This window comes from Halichoeres trimaculatus, unplaced genomic scaffold (assembly GCF_033239565.1).
Source record: "Halichoeres trimaculatus isolate MK-OKI-2021-1 unplaced genomic scaffold, fHalTri1.1 fHalTri1_scaffold_11, whole genome shotgun sequence".
In the NCBI taxonomy this organism is placed as follows: Eukaryota; Metazoa; Chordata; class Actinopteri; order Labriformes; family Labridae; genus Halichoeres; species Halichoeres trimaculatus.
The window spans coordinates 20,685,199-20,709,815 of NW_027437189.1; the positions used below are offsets into that span (position 1 = coordinate 20,685,199).

The window sequence follows — 24,617 nt, forward strand, 5'->3', positions numbered from 1 at the left end:
GCAGACTAACATCAGTCTCCTTGTTTCCTTTCGACTGAAAAGTGCACCCAAAAGCAGCGCAATGTGGCATTAGAAAAGTTTTTTTCGCTCCTGAAACCTAGGGACTTACGGCGACTAGCAGTGAGTAAACGGCGAAATCCAGACGCTCAGCACCAAGCAATCAATCTATGTCATCAACCAAGAATAAAACAATGGCTGCGCCTGTAGGATAGAAATGGTGTTTTAAACTGTATATTTTTTTAAAGAAAAAACAATTCTTTATGTCTTTTAACAACAAATTCTTGTTTGAGACAAGCATTTAAGCATTTAAGCATTTTTATGCCTATTAGTCCTTACAGTCGGGGTTCCTTTTAAGTAAAATATCACGGATGAAGGATTTTACCCATGTCAAATATATTTTTAAGGCAAATATATATTTTTTAAGGTCCAGAGATCATGCTAGACTCTCTTAGCTAACCAATCAGAATTCCCTCAGACCTTTACTGTTTGTAAACAGTTACGACTGCACGCTCATCTTGGCAACAGACGTAGTCATGGGCTGTTTCCCTAAGCCCAGGTACCTTGCCTTGCCTTGGTCTGATGTGAGCGTGGGGTGGGCGTGGGCAGTCATCCACATCATCAGATGCTGACCAAGTGCTGTTCCAATGTTCATGTCCTCCAGAGGCATATGTCCTCCGTTTGGTTAGCATGTGGCTAATTGACCAAGGATACACAGGTGTATCCTTTGTAGCCTTGCCATGGCTATAAATACCCAACATGCAATGCGTGAACCTACGAAAAAGGAAAAAAATGGAAGGAAAAGACGCACCAGAGAGAGACGCTCCAGTAGAGGCGCGTGGTAAATTCCAATTCAAATGTAAGCAACAAAATACACCTTTTGAAAATAACAACTTATACCATGTCCAACACTGAACTCTTTTGTGTGTCACTCACGTAACTATAATTACTGAGAATCTGCACCTGCAGAGTATCAATGATGTGACAATAAAAAAGAAAAAAGCGTACAAAAGTGGCAAGACATGACAATATTTGTAGCTGCTTGAGCTCCTCCCATGTTTGTATAAACTTTCCAAGCACTGTCCACAGTGCAACACATGTTATGTGAGACAATGTAACTCCAATTACATATACATTTGTGACAGGAACCTGATGGTTAAATATGCCTTTGTAGGCTGTTCCATTAGCATCTCCTTTTGAGCAGAGGCAGGACACTTGCCTTGGATTGGAAGGAAGTGGCTTCAGAGGCACTGCCTTCAAAGCCAAGGCAAGGCAAGGTACCTGGGCTTTGGTAAACAGCCACGGACAAGGCCGTAGTCTCTACTGTTCCTGATACCATGAAATTAAGCCAATCCACATTCACAGCCACTCTGGATATGACGCTGGTTTTTAACTTCCTTTCTAACAGCTATATAGCACCCATCAGTCATGTGAGCTGAGCTGCATCTCTGATTGGACAACCAAACACCGATAACAGCGTTAACAGTGTTAGCATTTCAGACCCAAGCTGTTTTTTAAACCAGGTTGTAAATGTGCTTTTTAATGCCATAAAAATCCATCATTTTTTTGTTTTGTTGATGGGTGGTTTTTTTTTAACTTTAGGTCTTTCTGCAGCCAGCCTCAAGCAGATTCTTGATGAACAGCAACTTTAGCACTTCTCCATAGGCTTCATTTGTCTGATTCAGATGTTTCCCATTAACAGAGACTCAACGGTTAGCACGGTCACTCTTTCCTCCAATAAACCAGTAGCTCTGTAACAGTCAGAACTCGATAGAAGTTGACTCCATGTTACAATATAATTTATGAAAACTGATCACAGAACAGATATTTTTTATGATGCCTGCAGCTTAAATTAAGTGTTTCAAGAACGCCAACTCGTCTAAAATAATGGAGCTAAATCCTTGCTACTTCCGTTGCCAAAATGCGCGCACATTTTTGATGACGTCGACTTTAAATTGGCGTATATGCGTATACCACTATATGGGGCATAACCAGCGTTTAACAGCAACAAAACACTCAATAACATTGATCAAGCATCATGTCTCACAAGAGCAACTGGCACAACATATTTCACTATCAAACTCCACCTGAGTCCAAGACAATAAAAAAAACGTACTAAACTTCGGCCTGAGTTGACGGTCATGATGTTGATTAACAGAGAAGGACTTACGACTGAAACATTAAAATGACTGGAAAAGTCATAGTTCCAACTATTTGCTTCCAAGTTTGACTGAAAAGATCATAAAGTATGGCTAGCTGCTTCTTTTTGCCTTCTGCTGCATTTCAGACATTAAACAAGCAGTAGCTTCAGTAGACTTACAGTTAGCTCATAGCTTATTAGCTAGCTGCTCCAGTCACACACCCTCCACACAAAACACAACACTGCATTTAAAATAAACTAGGTTACTCACCCACTGGCGATTTTGGTCCTCAAACCGGTGAATACATGTGCAACCGCCGTTTCCCTCAAACTTTAACATCCAGTCACCATGCTTGAGCCTTGCCGTTTAGAGAGAAATGGCTCCCGTGGTTCAGTAAAAGTTAAGAGTTGTAACGCATATTGATGATAGCTAACTACCGTCTTTTTGTTGTGAATCCCATCATCAACTGAAGTTACGTCTTTACTGCTGTGAGCATCGATTGAGCAAGCTAACCAGCTCCTACTTCCTGTTTATATCATTAATATTCAATTAGCCATGTGTTGCTCAAGTCGCTTTTTTTTTTTTTTTTTTTTTTTTTTTTTACAAGTTGCAGTTTTCCTCTACTGTTATGGCAGCCTGAAATAAACCCAGTCCGCAGACCAGACGTAGCCACATTGGTTAGGACGTGGACTTTAAACTCCCTTTTCTAACCATAGTTAATCATAATCATTATTATTATTGTTATATCAATCACAATCATTATCTTTGGACTTAAATGTCATGATTTCTTTTCATGTGTGGATTATTTGAGTTAATCCCAATGTCTGGTAGAAATTCCGTTTGAATTACAGTTTTGGAGATAAATGTTATGAGAAAAAAGTTGAGTCGTTCAATACTTATTTTCCCCACTGTATAGGGGAGAATGGGGTAAGTTGAGCCTGTGGGTTAATTGACACCCCCGTCTCTGGGGAAACGGTATGCATCAGTGGTCACATGACTCTGGATTTAGTTAGCCCGCCTCATTTCATGCTCTCTGTGGTAAACAGAAACACAAGTTGAAGTGTTAAGTAACTTTTATTCGCCAAAAATCAATTTTTGCATGTCGAAATAAATTTTCAACATATTATGAATAATGATTATTTACTCAAAATAGTTTTAACAATATTTAAAAACATACATTAAATGTGTTGCTGAAGTATCAATGTATAAAACCATGTGAATTGTGTAGCGAGGTATTAGCCTGAATTGCTAAGCTAGGTTGTTTTTAACAAAATGGTGGCTGCCAAACTGCTTTAGGGTAAATTGACCCAGTGATTTAACTTACCCCACAATGAGGCACTAAAGTGTCAGAGGTAAAACGTGTTTAAGTGTAGTAATACACAATGATTTGTTTTTTTGTTTTGTTTTTTAAATATGTGTAACATTGTAGACAAGCTAGAATGCCTAAGGAGCAGCAGGAAGACAAACTGGGGCTCAACACCCCTTGAGGAGATGCAGAGAGCAGCAACCGAAGTCCAGGGTAGAAAATCCCTGAGAAAAGTGGCCACAGAGAGAAATATTGACAGATCAACCTTACACAGATTCCTAAAAAATAAAGAGGGAGGGGGAGTGACAGTGGCAGGCTACACAGGGACAGCAAATGCAAAGAGGGTCTTCACAGAGGAGATGGAGGAAGTCCTTGCAAACCATATGAAAAAACTGGCTGACCAGTCCCATGGCCTCACTGCAAAGAAATCCCGTGGTAAAGGCTACGAAATGGCAGAGAAAAACATTATCCCTGTCCCCAAGAGCTGGAAAGCTAACCGTTCAGCAGGTAGTGTAGAAGAGATCACAATTTAACTCAGGTAAACAGTTGGTCTTGTAGCTAAACAGATTATTAGTAATGTCCCTATTCTTTTAGGTCGAGATTGGTTCATCATCTTCAAGGAACGCTACCAAAAAAGTCAAAAAGTCAACTTACCCCCACGTGGTTCAATTTAACTTTTGAGGTGGAGCAATTTACCCCTTAGCTGGGGCAAGTTGAGCCACAAACCACTTTTTGACGGGTTATATTTCCATGACCAGTTGTGGATGTGTTCTAATTATTTCCATTGATGTGAGACATCATGAAATTAATGTACATGTGTTGATTTCACTTCAATTTCATTTCCACTTGCCTACAGGTCAAACAATGTAAAAAGTGGCTCAGTTTACCCCGCTCTCCCCTACACATTAATGCATTAATGTTGCCTGTGGTCTAAATAGGTTAAAGTTAGAATTTGAACTTGGCACACAACAAGCTAGTACAAGACTCTTATAGAGAGAGTTGTTGTGGAAGCTCAGCCCTGAATGAAAGTACGAGATGATCACAGCTGGGTGAGTGGATCTAAGGGTCAGAAAAAAACTCACAAACTGTGGGTTCACTCATCTAAAAATCAGAGGGATGTTTTTTCCTGTCATGAAGCAGCAGGTTTGTTTTTCACACCTGCGTTGTGACGAATGCAGAGCCTGAATTCTCAGCCCGACCTTTACTCTGACTTTACAGGAAAAGTGCTTGAAAGCACAGAGCGACACGACAAGTACCTTAGCATACAGCAGAATTTAAATCCTCCTCCAGGTGTACTTATCATTCCAGCGTTTCACAGGAAATCCTTGCTCTAACCTTTCCTTGGAAAATGAAGGTTGTGTCATTGGTATAAATATTCAGCTGTGTGGAATGCAGGGAGCAACCTTGTTTAAAATAAAATGCATGTTTGCACATTTGAGATGGGCTCATTTGCATTTTAGATGGGTTTAATTATCTGTATTTGCATGCATGAAACTCCAGCAGCTGTGTGGGCTTTTTATTTGGAGTTTCCAAACATCCACAGGTTGTTTTGTGGGTGACTGAATGTCAATCCATCAGCTCAGTCAAACCAAGAGATCCAGACTACATGACAGGATTGGATGTGAGTCAAAATTGTTGTGTTCTTGAAGGTAAATTAAAAAAGACATTAGCAGCAGTCAAAGCAGCAAGTCCAGAACCTAATCCTGTTTAGCCACAGTCTGAACGGTGTTGACAGTGAACTCTACATGAACTTGTTGATAGATAATGGATTTCATACATTATCCATAGACGAAGGCTGATGAAAGAGCCATGCAGCTTATTTAGAAATCATAATGATCTTTTGATGAAATTATCCTAATCCAATTGTGATAATAAGGAGATACATTTAGTCAAACACGCATGAAACAAATAAGTAAAGATCAGGGACGGTGTTGTGGGTAGGCCCAACTGTCCCAGGTCCACCCACTTTTAACAGGCCCACCCTAAACTTTTCCACACAAAAAAGAAAGACAGAAAAGAAAAGATTTAAAAAAGAAAGCAGTTTAAAAGAAAGATTGATGAATTTAGTCACTTCAGACATGTCTTGTTATTGTTAGATGCCCTGTCTTTTTAAAATGAGCTGAGTTTGGCAATTTTTTTTAGACTTTTGGAAAAAAACAAAACAGAGTTTTCGAACATTCAGCCTCATGTTATTTGTTATTTGGGCAGGACTAGAGAATGAGTTCAGGAAAGACTGTAGATTTCCGGTCTTTTTTTAAACTGTAGTTAATGTCTAACAGCACTAATCTTTGGTCAGATCTATGAGGAGTGATTGCAATTTTGGTCTGTATAAAAAATAATGCAATCAAATATCAAAGCTGCTGTGAGGAAGATCTGTTTAAACTGGACTGCCTCGCCACCTTCTGGCCCAGAGTATCACGCACACTGTTGTGAAGATGTAACTTTTCACATGGCGAGTGTTTATTTTGGAAATAAATGGAGATCAGTTCAAAACAGGTTTTCTTTATCTAAGATGACTTTTACCAGATACAACGAGATGAGGTCAAGTATTTACCAGTTTAGTTGCGTAGCGCTGTTGTTTGAAACATGACAACAAACTAAAATAAGTTTGTACCGTAGTTTAATTCGTTCTATTGACAGGCTCTCATGTTTGAACAGACCACTAAAGAATAACTGCTGCGTATGGGTTGGAATTAACATTGTCACAAACAGCTTGGCTTGTGTTTTGGCCTTGAGCCCATGTTGTTTATCTTTCTTTGGCTCTTCTGTCCTTTTTCTGTCTGACAGTGAGGCTCCTGTGTCCACCATTACTACAACATTAATCACAGAAATTGTTTTCAGCAGAGAAAAACACAGATCTCTCTTCTCACTCTAAACTAGGGTGCTGTTTACACAACAGCGGTTTTAGGGTAAAACGCCAAAGTTTTGTTGTGTTTCAGCCTCGTGTTTACACGGAAACTGCGTTTCAGCCGACCTAAAACGCAAACTTTTGAAAACGGCCTCCAGAGTGGGATTTTTATGAAATGTTCCCGACACTGTTGTTGAGTAAACAGTAAGCCGGTGTTTTCAGCGGAAACGCTGACGTCACACTCCACCCCGCGCGAGCGCATACAACAGGACAACAGTACCATTGTTTCGATCGTCACGAACTACCGTGTTGTGCTTGTGCTGCTTAATCTACTGTATCTGCTGACTGTCTTTATACAAAAAGTGCATCTTTCGCTCCACTTTTGCACTTGGTATTCACCAATACATCAGATGATCGGCTCAACTCTACTTTGGTGGAGATCTCCCAAAAGCTGCTTCTGGACAAGACAGTTATGGCACCACCTACCGGCCTGGCATGTTTACTACAGCATTTCAGTCCCTTTGCGCAGATTTTTTCACTTCATTTTCACTACATTTTAGCGTTCAGTCTCATTTTAAAGTGTGGATTACGATCAGGTATACAAATACATACATTTTTTTAACAATAAAGCATCTCTGGTGAGATGGGTTTGAGCTTTCATTTTCAGAGCAATTTTGAACATCAGCCTCCATTGATACCTGATTAATTTATTTTTGTTACAACAAGTTTGAAAGGGAAAACAAGGAAAAACTGATAAAAGATTTAAGTGGAGATTTTATGATTAAGTAGAGTCTTTAAGAAAAGGGTGTAAAGCAGTTTGCATCATAGTGAAGAGAAACTTACCCAAACACTGCATCAATGAAGGTGCATGTGAAATTACATTTTTATTACAGGATAAAACTTGTTTGTTCAAGACAAAACATGGAGCCAATGATTATTTCATCACAAGGGACATAAAACAGAGTCCCAGACAAATGAAATCTCTGCTATCATGTCTCTGTAAATCTAATCCAGACAGCGGTTGTTGAATCACACCAGCGGCAGCTTTGCTTTCACTGTCAGCACGGCTCATTTCTACACAAACAGACTCCTGCTCAGCCACAGAGCAACCCGCTGAAGGAACACGGCTACCTTCCGACTCAATGCACTAATAGCATGTAGGCTCCTCTCTGCCACTGAGCATCACTCTGCAGCAGGCAGGCCCGGCGGAGCGGGAGGGAAGAGACAGGAGCACGTAGGAGGAGAGGAGGCTCTGTGTCCGAAACCTGCTGCAGCAGACACAATAACACAGCGAGAGCAGCAGAAGACATATTGCTATGCAGACAGAAGGAGCAGATTTCTGTGAGACGATGTATCCCTGTGTGCATGCCTGAGGGGTACACACAGCGCTGTGAGAAGGATTTGAGTTGACACAAGTCACAGTCGCTCCATCGCCGGTGAGGAAGAGGAGGAGGGGAGATGAATTATTCAACCAGCCACTGCTGCTCGGCTCTGACGTCTTGTTGTGTCTTATGGGGAGGTGAGGCGAGCCAGCAACAACAAGCAAGCGGCACCTCCTCTCAAAGCTGCCGTCACATGACAGCCCCAGGATAGAGCATCCAAGGAACCTCGATTTTCCCGAGGACGGGGCATCATTTCAGAGAGCAGCGGCAGGATAATAGCTCCCCCTCAAAATGACAGCCATCGCTGCGGCACAGCATCACAGATTGCTGCTCTATCACTCTCCATACACACAGGATGAAATGACAGGCCGGGCCTGCTGATAGCGAGGTATCTCAGCCTGAGTAAGTGTTCCTCCTGGCTTAGCCCTCCTTTGATGTTATTATACCACAGCAGTGCAATATTCAGCCATGAGATCCACTACCTGCTGCTGAGGTGATCTCTTACAGCTCGGGGCTTGTGGAGCTGAGAAATGGAAGGCTGGAAAATGAGAAATAGGGTGCCTGGTCTATTCTGTAACACATTCAACCTGTCCTGCAAAAATTCTATTATTCAAGAGCAAATGCAGGAGAAGGGTGTTATCAAAACAGAGCCGCATCAGTCCTGCTGCTCAGCCTGAGAATGACATTTCACAAATGTAAGAAGAAACAAGGCGCGAGGAGGAGTGATTTCAGCTTTCTGTCTTCACACTTCAGCAGGGAGCAATAATGAGGGTTTAGCCTTAAAATAGGATTGCTGTTTTATTTTGCTGCTGGGAAAAATAACTGTTTAACCCGCCACCCAAGTTCTTATTTATGTACCAGTGGAAGAAAAATTCAGTCATGTGTTGTGGTGTAACTTAGTCGTTTATTTTAATTCCACAAATTTTTCAAAAAAATTACAAAATACTCAAATGGAGAGAACACAGGACTCACAATTTTTCTTATTATTTCTACTTTTTGTTTACATTGTGTCATCCCATGGCGACTACTCATATATACAATAAGCTTCAAGATACCAGTATATATATAAATCTTAGCAGTCAGAATTTACATTCTGCTATTGCCGCTTTCAAACAAGAAGCTAAACCATTGACAACACTTAACATCAAAGGTTTTGGAGACACAAAAAAGAGGGAATAAAAGGCGAGGGAACCGTCAAGAAACAAGGCGAAGATGATGAGGAGCCGTCGTCGGGAGAGAGACAGGAATGGGAGATGGCGAGACAGAGCGAGACTGTTTTGGGATTTTTAAAAAATGGGGCATGACTTTGATGCTTGTAAGTGTTTAAATGTTAATTATAGTGCTCCAAGGGTAGATATGGTCACTTTAAAATGCAAGTACAGTTTCTTCATTTGGTTAAAATAAAAGATAAAAAAAGACACAGTTTTATAATTGTCCATGACGGTCAAACAGTCTTAGCTCATGGAACAAGCAGTATTCATGTCATGGCTACAGATAAAAACAATAAAAAAAGACAAACTTAGGCTCATGTGCACTGTACGACAAGTCAACACAACTTGTAACAGTCAGTGGCACACACAAACACACACTCCTGAGTCCCAGGAGGCTGCGAGTATCCCTAAGGAACCAAGGCATACGAAAACATTGTGAAGAAAACACGTGCACACGCTCTTCTACAGTCACACACAATCATCACCCTCTCCCTCCTGGTTGTTGTGCATCAGCAGGCCCCCTCTAGTGTCACAGTGAACATTATTACAGCCTATTTGGAGGATGACTCAGTGAGACATGAGCCCTGCCACAAACATGGACGACCGGACCAGGACAAGAAACGGTGACACAGCATCACACCTTGAACAGACTCACAACCATTCACACTCTTAAAACAATCCCAAAGTCCTGTTTGGCTCCTGGTATGTCAACTAATTTAGGTCCTGATCATTTTAAAAGAAGTGGAAGCAATTTTGAATGTCTTTAGTTCAGCCAAATACATTTCTGGTGTCCAAATTTTTAAAATCATCATTAAAATCATTCTCTGTAAAAACAAGAGGAAGTGTCACTCCACTGTATTGGACTTAAATAGTGATTTTAAAGGATAAAACCAGATGAGTGGAGCTCTCTCAGTGCAAACTGTTTTTTTTTCTTTTTAATCCATGGCCTCGGTGTGCTCCCCACAGAAGCCGCAGTGACGACTGCGTCGCCTCTTCAAGTGTTTTCAAATAATGAACTCAGCATATTGAGTTTACACATTCTGACAGCCTGCTGCGGGATGATGAATGGATCTGGGTGTGTTTATGGTTTACACGGAGAATATGTAGGACTAAATCTAACACAGTGATGTCAGAGGAACGTCACAACTGAACCACAACTCTCTCAGAAACTGCTCATTTATAATGCCATGGTGCTCCCCTCTGAAACAAGGGATAATGCTTCAAAACAATTATATCGGAGGTTGAAACGACTTGGTTTGGAGTCCACACCTAGTAATAATAATAATTATAATAATAATTATATGTTTATATATACTATTTACAGACTCAAAAACGCCATGCTGTAGCTTCTCTTAAAATTATGAAAAACCTCCAACAATGTATTAAAATAAATGTTGAATTTAAGATAGCACTTGTTATTTTTCCATAAACGGCCTGACCGGTCTTGTCTTTTTTATGTTGATAAGCACAGTGTCTTGTTCTAGCACCTACAAAAAATGTCAGGGAAGCTTCTCATGCAGGAGTCTTGAGGACGTTGTCACTACTGGCTATATACCAAAGAAAGTCAATGTCTTGAAAAATCATAATAAAAAAAAGTCCTTGACAGAACAAAAACCCAATAGCAGAAGAATTCTCAGACGATCCACTTGGCCTTTTCCTGTTCTTCTTCCACTGAATGTAACAACTCTGTAACAACTTCCCAGGTCCTGCACCTGTCAGTCGCTGCCTCCCCTGACTGGTTACAGCTGCTTGTCGCTCTCCTTCTTCAGTCGACTGAAATACAGAAAACAATGATTGTTAATATAAGATAAGCCAAAGGCATGCACACAAGGCTTAAGATCTGGGAGTTTTCTGAATGGTGTTGTTGCTTATCTGACCTGTAGTAGTCCTCCTGGCCAGGTAGTGGTCCTCCGTGCATGTGATGGTGCCCGTGAAGCCACTGCTGCTCCATGGCTAACCTTTGGAGCTCAGCTGACTGGGCATGCATGGCCTGCAGCTGGTGGGCTGCGGACATGGGTGGTGGCAGACCTCCAGGTAGATCCCGTGGGTATGGAGTACCTGGAAGAGGCGCAACACAAAGATTTGATCAGGCTCTTTGGCTGAGCAGGGTGGAGGCTGATTTGGTTGGATGTGATATTACTGCTGATGAGAGATGAAACTGGCAGAGAGCTTACCAAAGACTGGGTGGCGCAGCATCTCGTGTTCGTGTGGCGGCTGGCCGAGGAGGGGGTTGGGTATGGCGCCGGGCGGGTAGGGGAAGCGGGCCAGGTGAGGTCCAGCTGCCAGGGGATCTACTGCCAGCGGATGGGCCCCCGAACCTGGGGGACACACAAGACATTCACCACCACCTTCTGGGAGTCAGAGTCTGAGGTTCAAGGTACACTCATCACAAGATAGTACATCACACAGTGCATGCTGCAGGCATTATATACAAAGACTAAAACTTCTCTCAGGAAAAACTTTACAACATGCATGCATTGTAAAACATCAGTTAGCTTTTCTAAAAACTTCATTAGAATATATATTTCAAATAATAGCGTAAAGGCTAAAACTTTGGCATATTGAAAGCATATACTGATAAGCAGGACTGATAACATCATCCTGGTCTGAATTTTTTTATACCTGAAAGCATGAAGTTTGAAATTTTTAAAAATAATTCAAAATTCTTGCTCATAGTTCAAATGAACAAGTTTTTCTGTATTTAAATTTATGCATTCTCAGTAGAGAAACTTTTACTATATGGAGTTCCTCAAGGCTCTGGTGTGGGCCCAATACCTTTTCTTTAACTTCACCTATGATAAACTGTTTACAGAAAGATTTTTACTCATTGGGCTGCTGATTTCAATCTCCCTATTCATATATTACTCAAAAACATTTTAGATTAACACAAATATTAACAAAACAAATCTATCTTGAACATGCTATCAGATGACCTATGTGCAGATTTTTTTTTAGTTTAAATCCAAAGAACAGAAGTGGTGTTATAAAGAGCGTTCAAGTTAAGACAATGTAACCTCAACACTTAATACTTCTTTGTTATTTTCTGAACAAATAAACATTTTATCAACAGTACAGGCAGATTTAAATGTATTTGTATAAACAGGGCTTTCTTTCACCTTGGTGGAGAGGATCCTGCTGGTGGAGGTGTAGATGAGAGTGAATATGCGAGTGCTGGTGGTGGTGCGGCGTGACATTGAACATCTGTAGACGTGCGATGGGGTCGTTGGCTACTGTAGCCATCCTCTCAGCATGAAGTCTCTCTGCAGCCAACCGCTCAGGGTAGCTCATTTCTGGCCGCAGCTGTGGCCCAGCGAGGGCCAGCCGCTCACGTTCTAATGGGTTCAGGCCTGGATGGAAGGAGGCGAAAGGGTGAGGGCCGGCCATGGGGGGCAACGTGATGGCCCCATGCCGGGCAAAGTGCTCCATGGGATTTGTGGAAGGGTGGAGTGAGTCCATTTCTGGAGGCTTAACCTCAAAACCAGGTTTCATCCTTTCCCTTAGCTCCCTCTCACGAATCTCCCTCTCTCGCATCTCCCGCTCTCGTAGCTCGCGCTCCCGCATGGCAGGGTCAGCGTTGTATAAACTGGGCATGTGATAGGCCAGCAGAGGGTCCGCAGGGTTAAGGGACACAAAGAAGGGGTGGTTTCGATTGGTGGGGGACATGACGTGGGGTCGAGCGTACTCGCTGAGGGTGCGAAGGGCAGGGGTGTCTGGCCCGATGTAAGGTGGCACAGCTGCAATCGTGGTGGGGGGGCCGTCGAAGGGCGGGCGCATGTGGGCGGGACCAGCCATCTGAGTCTCTCCCATTCTGCCTTCATGGGAAGAGCTGGAGGCTTTCTGTGAGGGGAAAATGACATGTTTAGATCAACTGTAAGAACAAAACACGAACAGTGCCAAAAGCAGGAGAAACAAACAAGCACTCACCGCGGCTCGCTCTGCTTCCTTTTCTCGTTCCCGCTCTCTTTCCCGCTCTTTTTCCCTCTCCCTCTCTCGCTCCTTCTCTTCCCTCGCTTTCTGTTCTGCTTCCCTCTTGGCTTTCTCCAGAGCTTCCTCTCTCTTCTTGGCCAGTTTGGACGTAGCCAGAGGAGTGAAGTAGAAATCTGTTCTTGCACATGAGTTGTAGCCTCGGTCCAGGTGCTTGTAGAACCTGTGGTCATGATGGAGACATTCACATCAGTCACTATTTACTCCTAAAAAAGGAATAATGCTCCAGTTTGTAAATTAGTATGTGCTATAGACAGACATTTTAGACTGGAGGCATGATACTCAAGTCTTATTTGGCATGTTGAATGGAAGGATAATGTCCCATTAGATAAAAGACAGCTCACATTAGCTAACAGCAGTCCATTATTCAAAAGGAAACAAACTCCCTCAGCATTCACGTCTGTGGCTATGCTGACTATGTATTAACAACCTCATTGCTATTCATTGGCAGTCTGAGAGCCACTTAAGCACAAGGCAACTACAGATAGTTTTATTCAGATGCCTCAGTTCACTCGCATCTCGCTGTAATTAATCTCCCTGCTCTCCATCCCAGATAATTCCTAACCATCAGCCGCTCAGAGCTCAGGGCTAATTGCGGCCTTGGATGTCTGTTTTTGCTGAGGACATTCGATTTGTTGCTTACATCAAAGCCTTCAAATCTGAAGGCAAAGGCTCTTTGTAGTTGGATGTGTTTGAGCGCTAATCAAAATCCCCAAACAAGAACAGGAAGCGGCTCGACAGACTGCTGATAAATAGCAGCTTGTGCAGGTGAAGGGTTTCATCTTTCACAGAGCGTTTTGGGGTAAAGTGTGGACGTACCGTGCTGACTGGCTGGCGTGGCTGGGTGTATTGACGACAGTGGGCTCCGGGGAGGGGCTTCTCTGTGGGGGTGGGGGGCTCTCTGGTTCCTCTGTATCATCCAGTGGCTCCTCTTTGATGTGTACAGGAGGGAGTACTGGGCCCGGTCCAGCACAACTGACTGAGGCAGGGAGTGGCATGGAGATGGAGGAGGATGAGGCTGAGGAAGATGGAGGCTGTATACTGGGCATAGAGTTTGATGAGGATGGGGGAGGGCCTGTTGGAGGTAGAACTGTGTTGAAAGGATGACTGGAGAATGGTGGCTGTGGTGGCCCGCTGGGGTGTGAGGCTGCTGTGGTGGGTGGCAGAGGCGGAGCTGGTGGAGGCTGGTGGCTGGCTGATGGTGGTGGGAGGCTCTGGGATTGTGTGAGGACTGGAGGCTGTGCAGGTGGAGGCTGGAGCTGCTGCCCCTGAGGCATAAGCTGCAGGGGAGGTGGGTGTGCTGATGGAGGATGGTGGGTGGACAAAGAGCTGAGAGGTTTGAGGGCAGGAGGTGGAGGAAGGTTTGAAGGCATCTGAGGGAATGGGGGTGCAGACGCATGAGGTGGATGTTTGTGAGACTGTGGGTTGGGTATCTGAGGAATGGGCGTGGTTGGAGGGGGCTTGATGTGAGGCATAGACATTGGGGCAGGGGGCAGAGGCTGCTCTCGAGGAGGCTGACCTCCAGTCTGAGCAGATAACTGTGATTGGGAAGGAGGCGTGTGCGGCCTCTGCTGTGATTGGCCAGGGATTGGAAGGGGAGGGACCTGAGACTGACCCACAGGAAAGCCCTGAGGGGGCATGGAGTGAGGGTGAGGCAGGTGTGAGGGGCCAGGCTGCAGAGGGTGCGGCAAAGGAGGCATGGGCCCGTGATGGGAGCTTGGTAATGATGGAGGTGGGACTGGGGGGCCAGGGGGCGGAGCCTGAGTAATAGGTGAATGTGGAGAAGGAAGCCTTTGAGGGTGGAGGTTGGCCCCTGACTGAATGAGAGATACTGGGCTGGCCTGGGGCAGAGGCTGGGGAGGTAGAGAGGTGGAGGCTGCTGTGGGGGAGACCTGTGGGGGCAATGAGGGAGCTGAGGTTGTAGGCGGAGGTGGTGCTGAAGAGGCAGCTGAGGTGCCTGGCTGACATTGGATGACCGCAGGGTGCTGGCTCTGCAGGAGCTGGCTCTGCTGCTGAGCGGATGAGTCTGAGTCGCTCTCGTTGTCGCGGGGGCTGGGAATGCTTGGGGAGGAACTCCGGTTGTCCTGATCAATGTCTTTAGGATCGCTACTGAGCTCCTCATTGATGCTGCGCCCGTCAGAGCTCTCGCCCTCGCCTTCCCCTTCTCCCTCGCATTCTGAGGGTGAGTCTGGTCTGTTTAGCTCCTGAGGAAAAACGAACAAGTTTGAGTGTCATTACACACTGTATGGCTGAAATATATACAGACGGCTATTTATAGACCATAGACTCACTTGTGTCTTGGACTTTTTGGCACTGGCTCTCTCTGGCTCCTCTGTGTCTGAGGCTCCCTTCTCCCGCTGCCGTTTGGCACTCTTCATAGGCGAAGGAGCCTCCTCTTTAATCTTCTGTGGAGCCAAAGTAGAAGAGTCATAAGTGGACGTTCTAAATAAATGAACTGTAAGAGGAGGAGGTTTGACAGTCTTTTCTTTGTTTACCTTGCTGGGCTTCTTCATGGAGTCTGTCTTGCTATCTGTGCTGTCAGTGCTTGCTGCACTGGGTGAGGTACGTCCGCTGGAGCGCAGGTCCTCGTTTGTAGGTGAGGCTCTGCCATCAGGACTTGCTGTCTGCTTCTTACGACCACTACGTAGCGTCGACATCTGTGAGGAAAAACAAAGTCAAACATGTAGCGTGAGCTTTAATAGAGCTAATCTAGATGGATGAAAGTGAGATGCAGACACTTCAAACTACTTTCATAAAGCTGGCCTTTTCTACAGGCTTTTCTAAAGGGAATACACGCATATTTCTTTGTAGTCTGGCTCTGCATTACCCAGGAGGAAACTCTGAGGCTATAGTTCCTGAAGGTGAAAATAGAGGGATAGATAGGGAGCAGGAGTGCGAGCTCACCGAGCCTCGGTTCCGTCGGGTCCTCATGCTATGCTTCCCGCTGAGTCCATCCTCTTCCTCTTTGACAGGTTTGAACATAAATGGCGGTGGGTCCACAGGCTTCTCGATGGGGGGCAGCTCACCGTACTTCTTGAAGTGGATGCGGCAGTCTGTGCACAGCAAGATATTCTCTCGGCCCCCGTGGTGCCAGTCCTTGGAGGCTGAAAAAAGCCATTTACAGTTGTGAAATAACACACTTTCCCAGGCGTAAAGAAGAACAAACACACAAAGATAACCTCACAACTTTAGGGAAACTGAGGAGGAAATTCTGAACATTAATCTAAACATGTTTCATGCTGACGTTTAAATGAGGATCACATATGACCACGTTCTTCACTACAAACTGCACTTTTCAGGAATGTATTAATGTTTTGTAGGTCACAACTATGAAGCCACCCTCATTGTGATGTCAGAGCCTTTAGTGTGATCAGACAGGAGCCTGTCAGAGGGAGCCAGCTGTGTGTAAAGAGGGGAATGATAATGAGGTGGAGAGAGTCAACAAGCTGTGGGCTCATGTCTGGTATGATCAAATTAGTCCTGACATCTTCTGATGTTCATCTGTCACACAGTGGTGCGTTGCCCAGCCCCACCCTGACGCTCTTCAGGACAAAAATAACCAACAAGTCCATCCTGCGAATGTGACGGTCTATAAATGAAGGATGGGGTCTTACTGGTGGTGAAGCAGTGGCGGCAGGCGTAGCCCTTCAGCTCCTGTTCGCTGTCTTCACTGTCAAAGTCATCTTCACTGGCTGAACTGAGGTCCACTAGAAGAGAGAGAAAAAGAAATCTTTACATAAATCACTCTTGCATCAGAATGTATGAGGTCATGTCCTTGTTTCCTCCGTGGCTGCTGCTGGAGGGTCAAATATAAACGTACAGAACTCGCTGGAAGGGGGCCGAGAGGGGGTGTTGACAGGAGTTGAAGCTGTCCGTGTTTTGATGCGGCGGAAGACAGGCTGGCGGCGGTGCCTACGATGGGCTCGACAACTGGCTGCCTCTGGTGTCTTCTTCCAATAGTAGTAGAAAGTGATGAGCTCTCCCTAAAATGGCAAGTGAAACAAATGTTCAATGACAAAAACTCAAACGCTTGAACTTTAAAAAGAGATGGCTGGTGAGGAATTCAAAAGTTTGTTTTCAAATTAGGACACTGTGAAAAAATCTGCAGTTAAAATGAATTTTACATATGGAAAACACACATTAGCAGTCAGCACAGGAATTCATGATACAAGGCTCTGGAGAGGGCGAGTCCATGCCAGGATTTGGATCTAGCCAGGCATGTTTGTGCTGCGGCCTTGTCTGTCCCAGGATTAGGCGAGGAGGCTGACTGAATGCAGGGATATTAGGATCAGTGCATTGGTGGCTGCCTGGGTGGCAGGAGCGTGAATGGGAACAAAAGAACATGTCAGGCAGAGCTTTGGCGCTACAAATAGGGAGTGAAATGGCTCCTCGCCCCTTCACTGGAAGAGTCAATTGAACTTTAATCAAACATTCAGAGGGGCTCGCTTTGCCAGCGAGCGAGGCGGATAAATCCACTGTACAAAAGGCGGCCAGGAAATCAATACCCGACTGAAACATTAACACATGCAATCATGGATCAGAAAGCACTTTGCTGAAGCAGCTCGTGCAAATTAACCGCTTCTCTCTGGCCACGCACGCATCATACACCAGGCCTTGAAAACTGCTGAGAGGGGTCAGAGATAATTATGTATCTTTCTTTGGGGCTTTGGCCTTTCCCTCCTCACCCTGAACTCTCACTTGTTATTATTTCTCTTCTGGCTCTATATCAAATTCATGAAGGTGTGGTGTGATTGTTGGGTGAGCTGTAAGTCACCTGTAATCTCACAAGCCCAGAGGGCACCCATATACTGTTTGAGGTCTGTTAAACTGCTGTTCAACAAAGCTCCCAGACTTTAATGGCTATTGATTGTTTTTCCTTCTCCGCTTCAGCTGAGAAACTTGACATAAATTAGTCAGTGCATTGCTCTCTAAATGCATTAACAGCTTTTCAGCAACGGCTTAACATCCTTTAAAAAACGTACCAAAACAAACAAGTGCAAGGAAGGGTTGAAAGAAATGTTTTTTAATGTCTATTAAAAGCTTTTCACTCAAAGTTATTTTAACAATAAGAATAAATAACTTTTAAACCAATCCTGGAATTCCTAACAGGCTGGTGTTTTGTAAACATAAAGCAGCTTTAACGTCTCATTTCTTATCTCATGAAATAAAAAAGCTACTTGAGGCAGGCGGGTTTCTTGTTCTGTGCTGTGGGAAGCAAAGGTCAGGGATTGGCCAGTGTGTGTTTCTTTATCGCTCCAATAAGTCTTGTGAGAGTCTGACATTAAGGAACAAGAACACTCCATTTCAATCGTTGCTCTGATTGGCAGAAAATACTCAACTTGGAGGGTTTAAACCCGTCTAATAAGATCTGCCTTCATGTGGCTCTAAGGGGAAGTTCATATCTTGCAGTGACTGTAGGACAGCTTCTTATCAGGCAGAGCAGAGCTGGGAACATTTACTCAGGGTGTCTGAGCTCGATGAAACCTTCTCTGGTTTCAGGGTAAATTGAGGTGCTGGGCTGTGTTATGGCAGAGGCACCGCTCCAGTGCAAAACTTTCCAAAGAGCTACAGCTTGTTGTCTTGGCTTTCTGGACTTCAAACTGCTGCAGATGAGCACAGCTGGAGCGCTGGGAACAATTCCACATGCAGAAGCTCGACAGAGACAAACCAGAGAGCTCCAGTGAAATAAAGAAAAGCAGCTGGAGACAAAAGGTTGAGATCTTACTTTGGAATAGAAACAATCCTTCAATTCATTCTCATTTTAAAAGTAGAGCCGAGGAAAGAGAAGTTAAATGTTATTTATTAAGAACACCTTATTTTTAGTGCAACGTGCATCTATCTCAGGATGGCAACAGCTTTCCAGTGGTTTTCTGTGCGCCTCCCTATAAGGTCCGGCCTGCCGGTTGGGGAGGGCAGGGCGCAGGTGCTAACTGAGGGAAGGCAGGCGTCCTGATGTGAAATCTAATTGAAATGTGCAGATCAAAAGTGTCGAGTGGTGCCGAGCGCTGGCTTTGCTCGGTGCTTAATGACTGTTCTCAGCAGTGCTTCTCTGCCTCCTCGCTGCAGGCTGACAACTACACGGCCTCAAACAACAGCTCACAGACACGAGGAAAGGTCACCCTGCCTCTCCATCACTTACACTGTGTCAAGCACCATTATATTAGGCGGTGGCTAATGAAAACATTAACATTGGGGCTTTTGAAAGGGAATTAACAGGTGCACTGATGAGCTGGTGCTGCCAGCTGTAATTGTACAGGGGGAAACAAAGGAAGCAGCTTATAAAGTTCACAGCAAATGTTGACTTGGGGAAATTATTGCTGGCTAATAAAAGGAGTGCTCTCAGCTTTTATAAAAATGCAAACTCCAAAGATGCTTCAGTCATCTTTTGTTACAGCAGTTGTTTATTCCATCAACACTCATTTAATGTACTCAAGTTAAACAAACATTAAACCTCGTAAAACATCAGAGTGTAGCAAATCCAGGGTATCTGCTAAACTCCTGAGGTTGATTTCAATACCTTTTTAAGTCTTTTTCAAAAACCTTTAAAAAAGTTTTAAGACTTTATCGCAACTTTCAGTTGTTGTTGGCATCCACTTTTTAACAGTTGTAGTTTACATTTTTACAGAAATGATGTAAGCTAAGGAGGAATAAAGCTTGAAAGAACAAATGAAACTAAAGGTTTATCGACACTTCCACAACAGGAAACAGCAGTTATTCAAGGCCAACCTGCTGAAGAAAATGAGAAATTATTTAATCATTTTTCAAATTTAGGACATGTGTTAGAGATTGTGTGATTTGCTTTAATGTTGTATTTAATTTCTCTTTATGAAACTAGAAATGACGTTAATTTAAAGCTGGTGTTTATACCGCTCACAATCCTTATTGTTGTATTTTATTGTAACTACAGTCTTTATGTGTGTTTTTTTTTTATTCTATTCTTTTTTCTTTTTGTATTTTTCTACTGACTCCATCGATTTCTGCTGTTAACACAACAATTTTCCAGTTTGGGATCAATAAAGTAACTCTATTTTTTTCTATTCTATTCTATTTCAGAACTTTATTGGCTGAATGTTGAACGTCCCAATCAGGGGACAGTTGCAAGGAGGAAAATAATTATTCATGAATATTTTTTGGGTCAAAGCTTGAATACCAATGAAACTTAGTACCTCATAAAACCACAATTAAGACTTTTTAATACTTTTTAAGGCCCTTAATTTTCCCAAAGTCGATTTATCAACTTTTAATACATTTTAAGACCCCGCGGACACCCTGAAATCTATCTGAAGTTGAACACATGAAGTTATTTCAGAGCACTCACAGATTAACATGGGTTTTCTGTGTATGTTGAAAGCTCATGCAGTAAATCAGTGTCAAAGAGAGATTGACAGGTTACCTCTCAGCCTGTCTGCACATCAAATTTATTTCACCTGAAGTCAAACACGTCCGTCTTTCACGCTGACTGAGTACTGTCTCTATTAAAGTCACTTTGTCATGCTGCCATTCAGTAGAAGCAGCACTTTTACATTAGTCACCTTGTGCTACCTCTTCATCTTCAGAGTTTGTGTACATAACTATGTCCTCCAAGATAAAAATCCCCTTTTTAATGAAACGAGTAGAAGCATGAAACAGAAATGATCCTGTGAACCTGTCCTTAAAACAGTTCATGGAAATACTTGAAATAGAAATCCAGATTGGCCCTGGCCTCTGCACCATAATTTTCCTCTGGTACACTAAATCACTGCAGAGCGGTGCTGTGTGTGTGTGCTGCAGCTCCGCAGAACATGAGATAGTGACAACATAAGCTTGGTATTATAAGGCCTTTTAGACTGCTTCCATCTGCAGGAGCTTTCTGGTCGGTGGATTATCCGACAAGGAAAGGCTTACCCTTCTATCACGACACTCAGGGCCTTCATTCCAGTTATTGCCACTTAAAATGCTCTTCTACACGCAGGCATGATATTTTCATTTTGACACATACAGCTGAACATCCATCATGCTGAGATTTTTATGCTTTTTCAGTCTGGTGTTGGACTCATGCAGAACTTAAAAAGAGATGTGCTTTATTGAGCCAGAGTCAGAGTATTTTTTATTCTTCAAATTTATGTCTTGATACCTAAATGTAGGTTTCTGGTATAAAACAGTTTTCTTTTCACTGAAAAAAATAGGATTTCTTATGGGGAAATTGTTCTGTCACTTTTTGTGCAGAATATTTTTTGCTCAAACCTATTTTTAGTGAAAATAGAAACAAAGATTTCTAATCACATTTACATAACCACTTTCAGTTGTCCATTTATCTACCATGTTGAGCTCATCTGATGCCCCTGCTGAACAGTGATTATGGTTATCTTTAAGTTCACCGCAGACTACAGTCTAAATGTGGGTGTGAGTTCACGTTGAGGCTGAGTAGGAGTGCAGAATCCTCTGCTGGGCTTGGTGGTCCCGTGTGCGCGGGCAGGGCTGGGGGCGAGGGCTAAACTCATGTATTTACACCCTCATCCCCTCTCAGGCCCAGGCCTGAACAGATGGTTTCTGTTTTTCCTGGCAGATTTGTGACAGAGCCACAAAAGGCCCCTGCTTTGACATGAAGCCAAACGGTTAAGGCCGTTACTGGCAAGAGCAGGGGAAGGAGGAGAGAACAGGGGAGAGCTGAGGAGGGGGAGGGCCCAGCGTGGAGGAGAGCCCAGAGAGGGAGGAATAAAGAGCCAGCAGAGGATAACAATGGACAATCAACACTGAATCTGACCACAACCCTCACTGAAAATCTCTCAGCAAATAAAAAATCTCAGCTCTGAACTTGAGGCAGTTTAGCCGTGAGAGCGCACAGGGAGCGTGTGATTTCTGGGTTCTGGTGGCCGATGGTGAGTTGTGTAAACATCCATTAGTGCAGCATGAACCTGTGCTCCTCCTGCTTCCTCCGCAGTCTGCTGCCTGAGGAGGGAGGATTGCTTCCTGATTCATTTCAGCGAGGTGAGGGGGGGATGTATTTCTCAGAGCTAAATCAAACCAGGTTTAATTATGTATGTGCTCGACCCCTGGACTCGGGGTTCTTCATCACCCCTGACAGGTTGTACAGGGTGTCGTTTCAGCGAGCGGTGCTTGACTTTTCTATCATCCTGCTGCTGACTGGAACTGTAGGGGAGGAACTTCATGAAGGCGTGTGTGCCTAAGCAGATCAGGGTCATCATATGTGTAAATAAAAAAAGAATTTATATAAAAATGATGTTCTCAAGTTTGAGTTTACTATGATCTTGTCAAGTGACACGTAGAAGGTTAGCATGATGCTAGTTCATGAAAGACTATTAGTAAATTATTCCCAATATGTCAACATAAATGCAGCATAGATGCTAAAACTACAACCTTAACATGATAGACATATAGTTATTTCAACTATTATGATAGGAATGTGAGCGATTCTTCCTCTTCTTCTCATACCAACTTCCTGATTTACCTTTCTTATCATCTGACAAAGCTGCACCATTCACCTTAGAGTTGTGATGTAAAAACCTTGGGTATGAGGTGAAACTGGCTATAAGGTCTCAGTCGTATGTGTATGGTAGATTCAAAGTCAGACCTCCAGCACACTGATGCCTCAGAGCCCATCAGCAGACAGTGGCCTCTGAATAGTAAAAGGACCTTGGCTGGTGGAGCAGAGAGAAGTGAAAGGCGGTTAAATAGACAGCCGTTCCCTGCTGCGCTGAGCCTTTCTGCCGGAGAATGACTGAATAAGCTCTGCTTTCACAGGTCAGGGATGCACATGCTGAAGAATCAGCACTCGTGTTTTTCCCCGCTGTAAGCGCTTTTGCCTATGAAAGCAGATTGGATGGCAACAGTGCTTTTTTTCGCTGGAGGGTCGATCCTGTATGTTCTGCTGATAAAAAAGCCCACAACATGAAGCCCACCAAAGAACTCAATTACAGAGGGAGCTCTGGCTCTGTGTTCGCCGCTTATTAGGCTAAAAAAACACAAGGAGGATTTTGCCCACACTTAGCTGGAATAAATTGCCTGTGGTCTGCTGAACGAACATCAATAGATGCTGGTCGAGCTTCTGTCAGTCGACAGCGATTTCACCGTCTTAACAAGTGATATCATTTACCAAACAAGGAAGCTGTTCTGTCAAAGTACGGACAGCTGCTGCCAACTGGACCAGGCCCCTGTAGTTTGTAGCTGTTTAATTAGTGTTCGAACCAAAGTATTTATAATCACAGTCATCCCTAAGGTTCTGGCTGCTGAGCTAAGGACATGGCAATGAATTCAATTTGACGTTTGTACAGATTGTACCGGGGCAAACATCTGCTGTGAGGTCGTGTCGAGAACACGGTTCTGCTGTCGGCCATCCTGCAAATGACAGGGCCTGAGGGGAGGGGGGTGCTCTCTGTTCTCTGAGAGAAAGAACAAGATGTTGTGAGAAGCCGCTCGGCACATCACCTCCTGGTTGATCTGAGCGCGCTGACAGAAACAAGGCAGCTTTTTCAAAATGGGACACACAGCTCAGGTCTGCCATATGCCCCGAAAGTTTGAACATGCTCTGAGGTCAACGTGACTTTTGTTCTCTGAACTGTTCCATCACAGGAAAGTCAAAAAGACACGAATGAAACTACGGACTATAGTTTTCTTTTTTAATGATTACTCCTACATACTCAGCTGCCATCTGACCTGTTTGACTTGTGAGTTAACATGAGCCAGGTACACACCATGGCTTCGCCTGTGTTAGCTTTTCTGACACACTGCCACTGCACCTTTCTATCTCGCCCTCATGATAAAACACTGGAGGGACCAGCAGCAGAAAATGTCTCCATGAATCAGTTCAGTTTTGTTTTGTTTTTCCTTATGTTTTCTGTCATGTATGTTTATGAGGCAGGCAGCTGATCTTCCAGCAGACTGTTAAAGCTCACGTTATCATTTAACTGTTTTTACTTTCAGTTTGAAGGGGCCACGCTCCAGGAGGACAACAGGAAATGTGTGTCCAGGCATCCTTTAGGATCTGTTTATGCCACCCTGGCAGATGTTCCTGCAGTCTTGGTTCTCAACTACAGGTGACCTACCTGTGCAGATAAGACCTGTGTGGACACTGTAGAAGTGTTCCTGTGGTTGTACATTTTTAGGGTGACTCCTTAAACCTCCTTGTACAGGAATGATTTCTTGAACTCTTAAACCCTCTGGATTTAATTTCCTTTCCCCTCCTTTCCTTTTTTGCATATTTTTCAATTGGTTTCCTTTTATTTTAATGTACTGTTTTGTGATTGTATTTCATTGTTAACTTCACTATCATTATTATAAAACTGTAGAACATCTTTTTTTTAAACTTCCTGTTTCCTGTTATGAAAATGCTGAACACCTTAATTCTTTTCACCCTTTTAAACATTATCACAAAAATCAAATAATGAGCTTTGTTGTTGTCTTTTATAATACTTTGGCATTATATTGTGTACACTTTTAATTCTTAACCAAAGGGAAAGATGAGAAGCTACAAGAGAATCTAAAAACAGGAAGTAGGATCGCACATTTTCAAAGATTTGGTTCAATAACTGTTAAGTGTTGCACAGAGCTGGTTGCCTTTTTACCCTGTAACACAATTTAACAATCAATAAATACACAATTCACTGCTACAAACCAGTGAAGTCAGCTTATTATGGTATAATTTATGATCTCTGACATACAGAAACATCATCTGCACTAAACAGAATAAGGCACAAGTTGAATTTAAACTCTGGATGCCAGAGTAAAAAAGGATACCAGTGTGTGGATACT

General features: G+C 43.5%; 1 protein-coding gene across 6 annotated transcripts in view; it reads right to left on the bottom strand.

Annotated features, from left to right (window-relative positions):
- Positions 1-8,565: 8,565 nt before the first annotated feature.
- rerea (arginine-glutamic acid dipeptide (RE) repeats a) overlaps positions 8,566-24,617 on the bottom strand; it is a 148,913-nt gene continuing 132,861 nt past the window's right edge. For 4 of the 6 annotated variants that reach the window (XM_074680826.1, XM_074680824.1, XM_074680825.1 and 1 more), the window contains 11 exons: positions 16,690-16,852; positions 16,484-16,576; positions 15,774-15,973; positions 15,365-15,526; positions 15,161-15,274; positions 13,689-15,073; positions 12,810-13,032; positions 12,002-12,722; positions 11,060-11,233; positions 10,763-10,943; positions 8,566-10,658 (listed from right to left, as the gene is read on the bottom strand). In XM_074680826.1, coding sequence (XP_074536927.1) covers positions 10,625-10,658; positions 10,763-10,943; positions 11,060-11,233; positions 12,002-12,722; positions 12,810-13,032; positions 13,689-15,073; positions 15,161-15,274; positions 15,365-15,526; positions 15,774-15,973; positions 16,484-16,576; positions 16,690-16,852 — 3,450 coding nt within the window. In that variant the 3' untranslated portion in view covers positions 8,566-10,624. The remainder of the gene's footprint in view (positions 10,659-10,762; positions 10,944-11,059; positions 11,234-12,001; positions 12,723-12,809; positions 13,033-13,688; positions 15,074-15,160; positions 15,275-15,364; positions 15,527-15,773; positions 15,974-16,483; positions 16,577-16,689; positions 16,853-24,617) is intronic. The other 2 variants (XM_074680827.1, XM_074680829.1) reach the window with 1 other exon arrangement.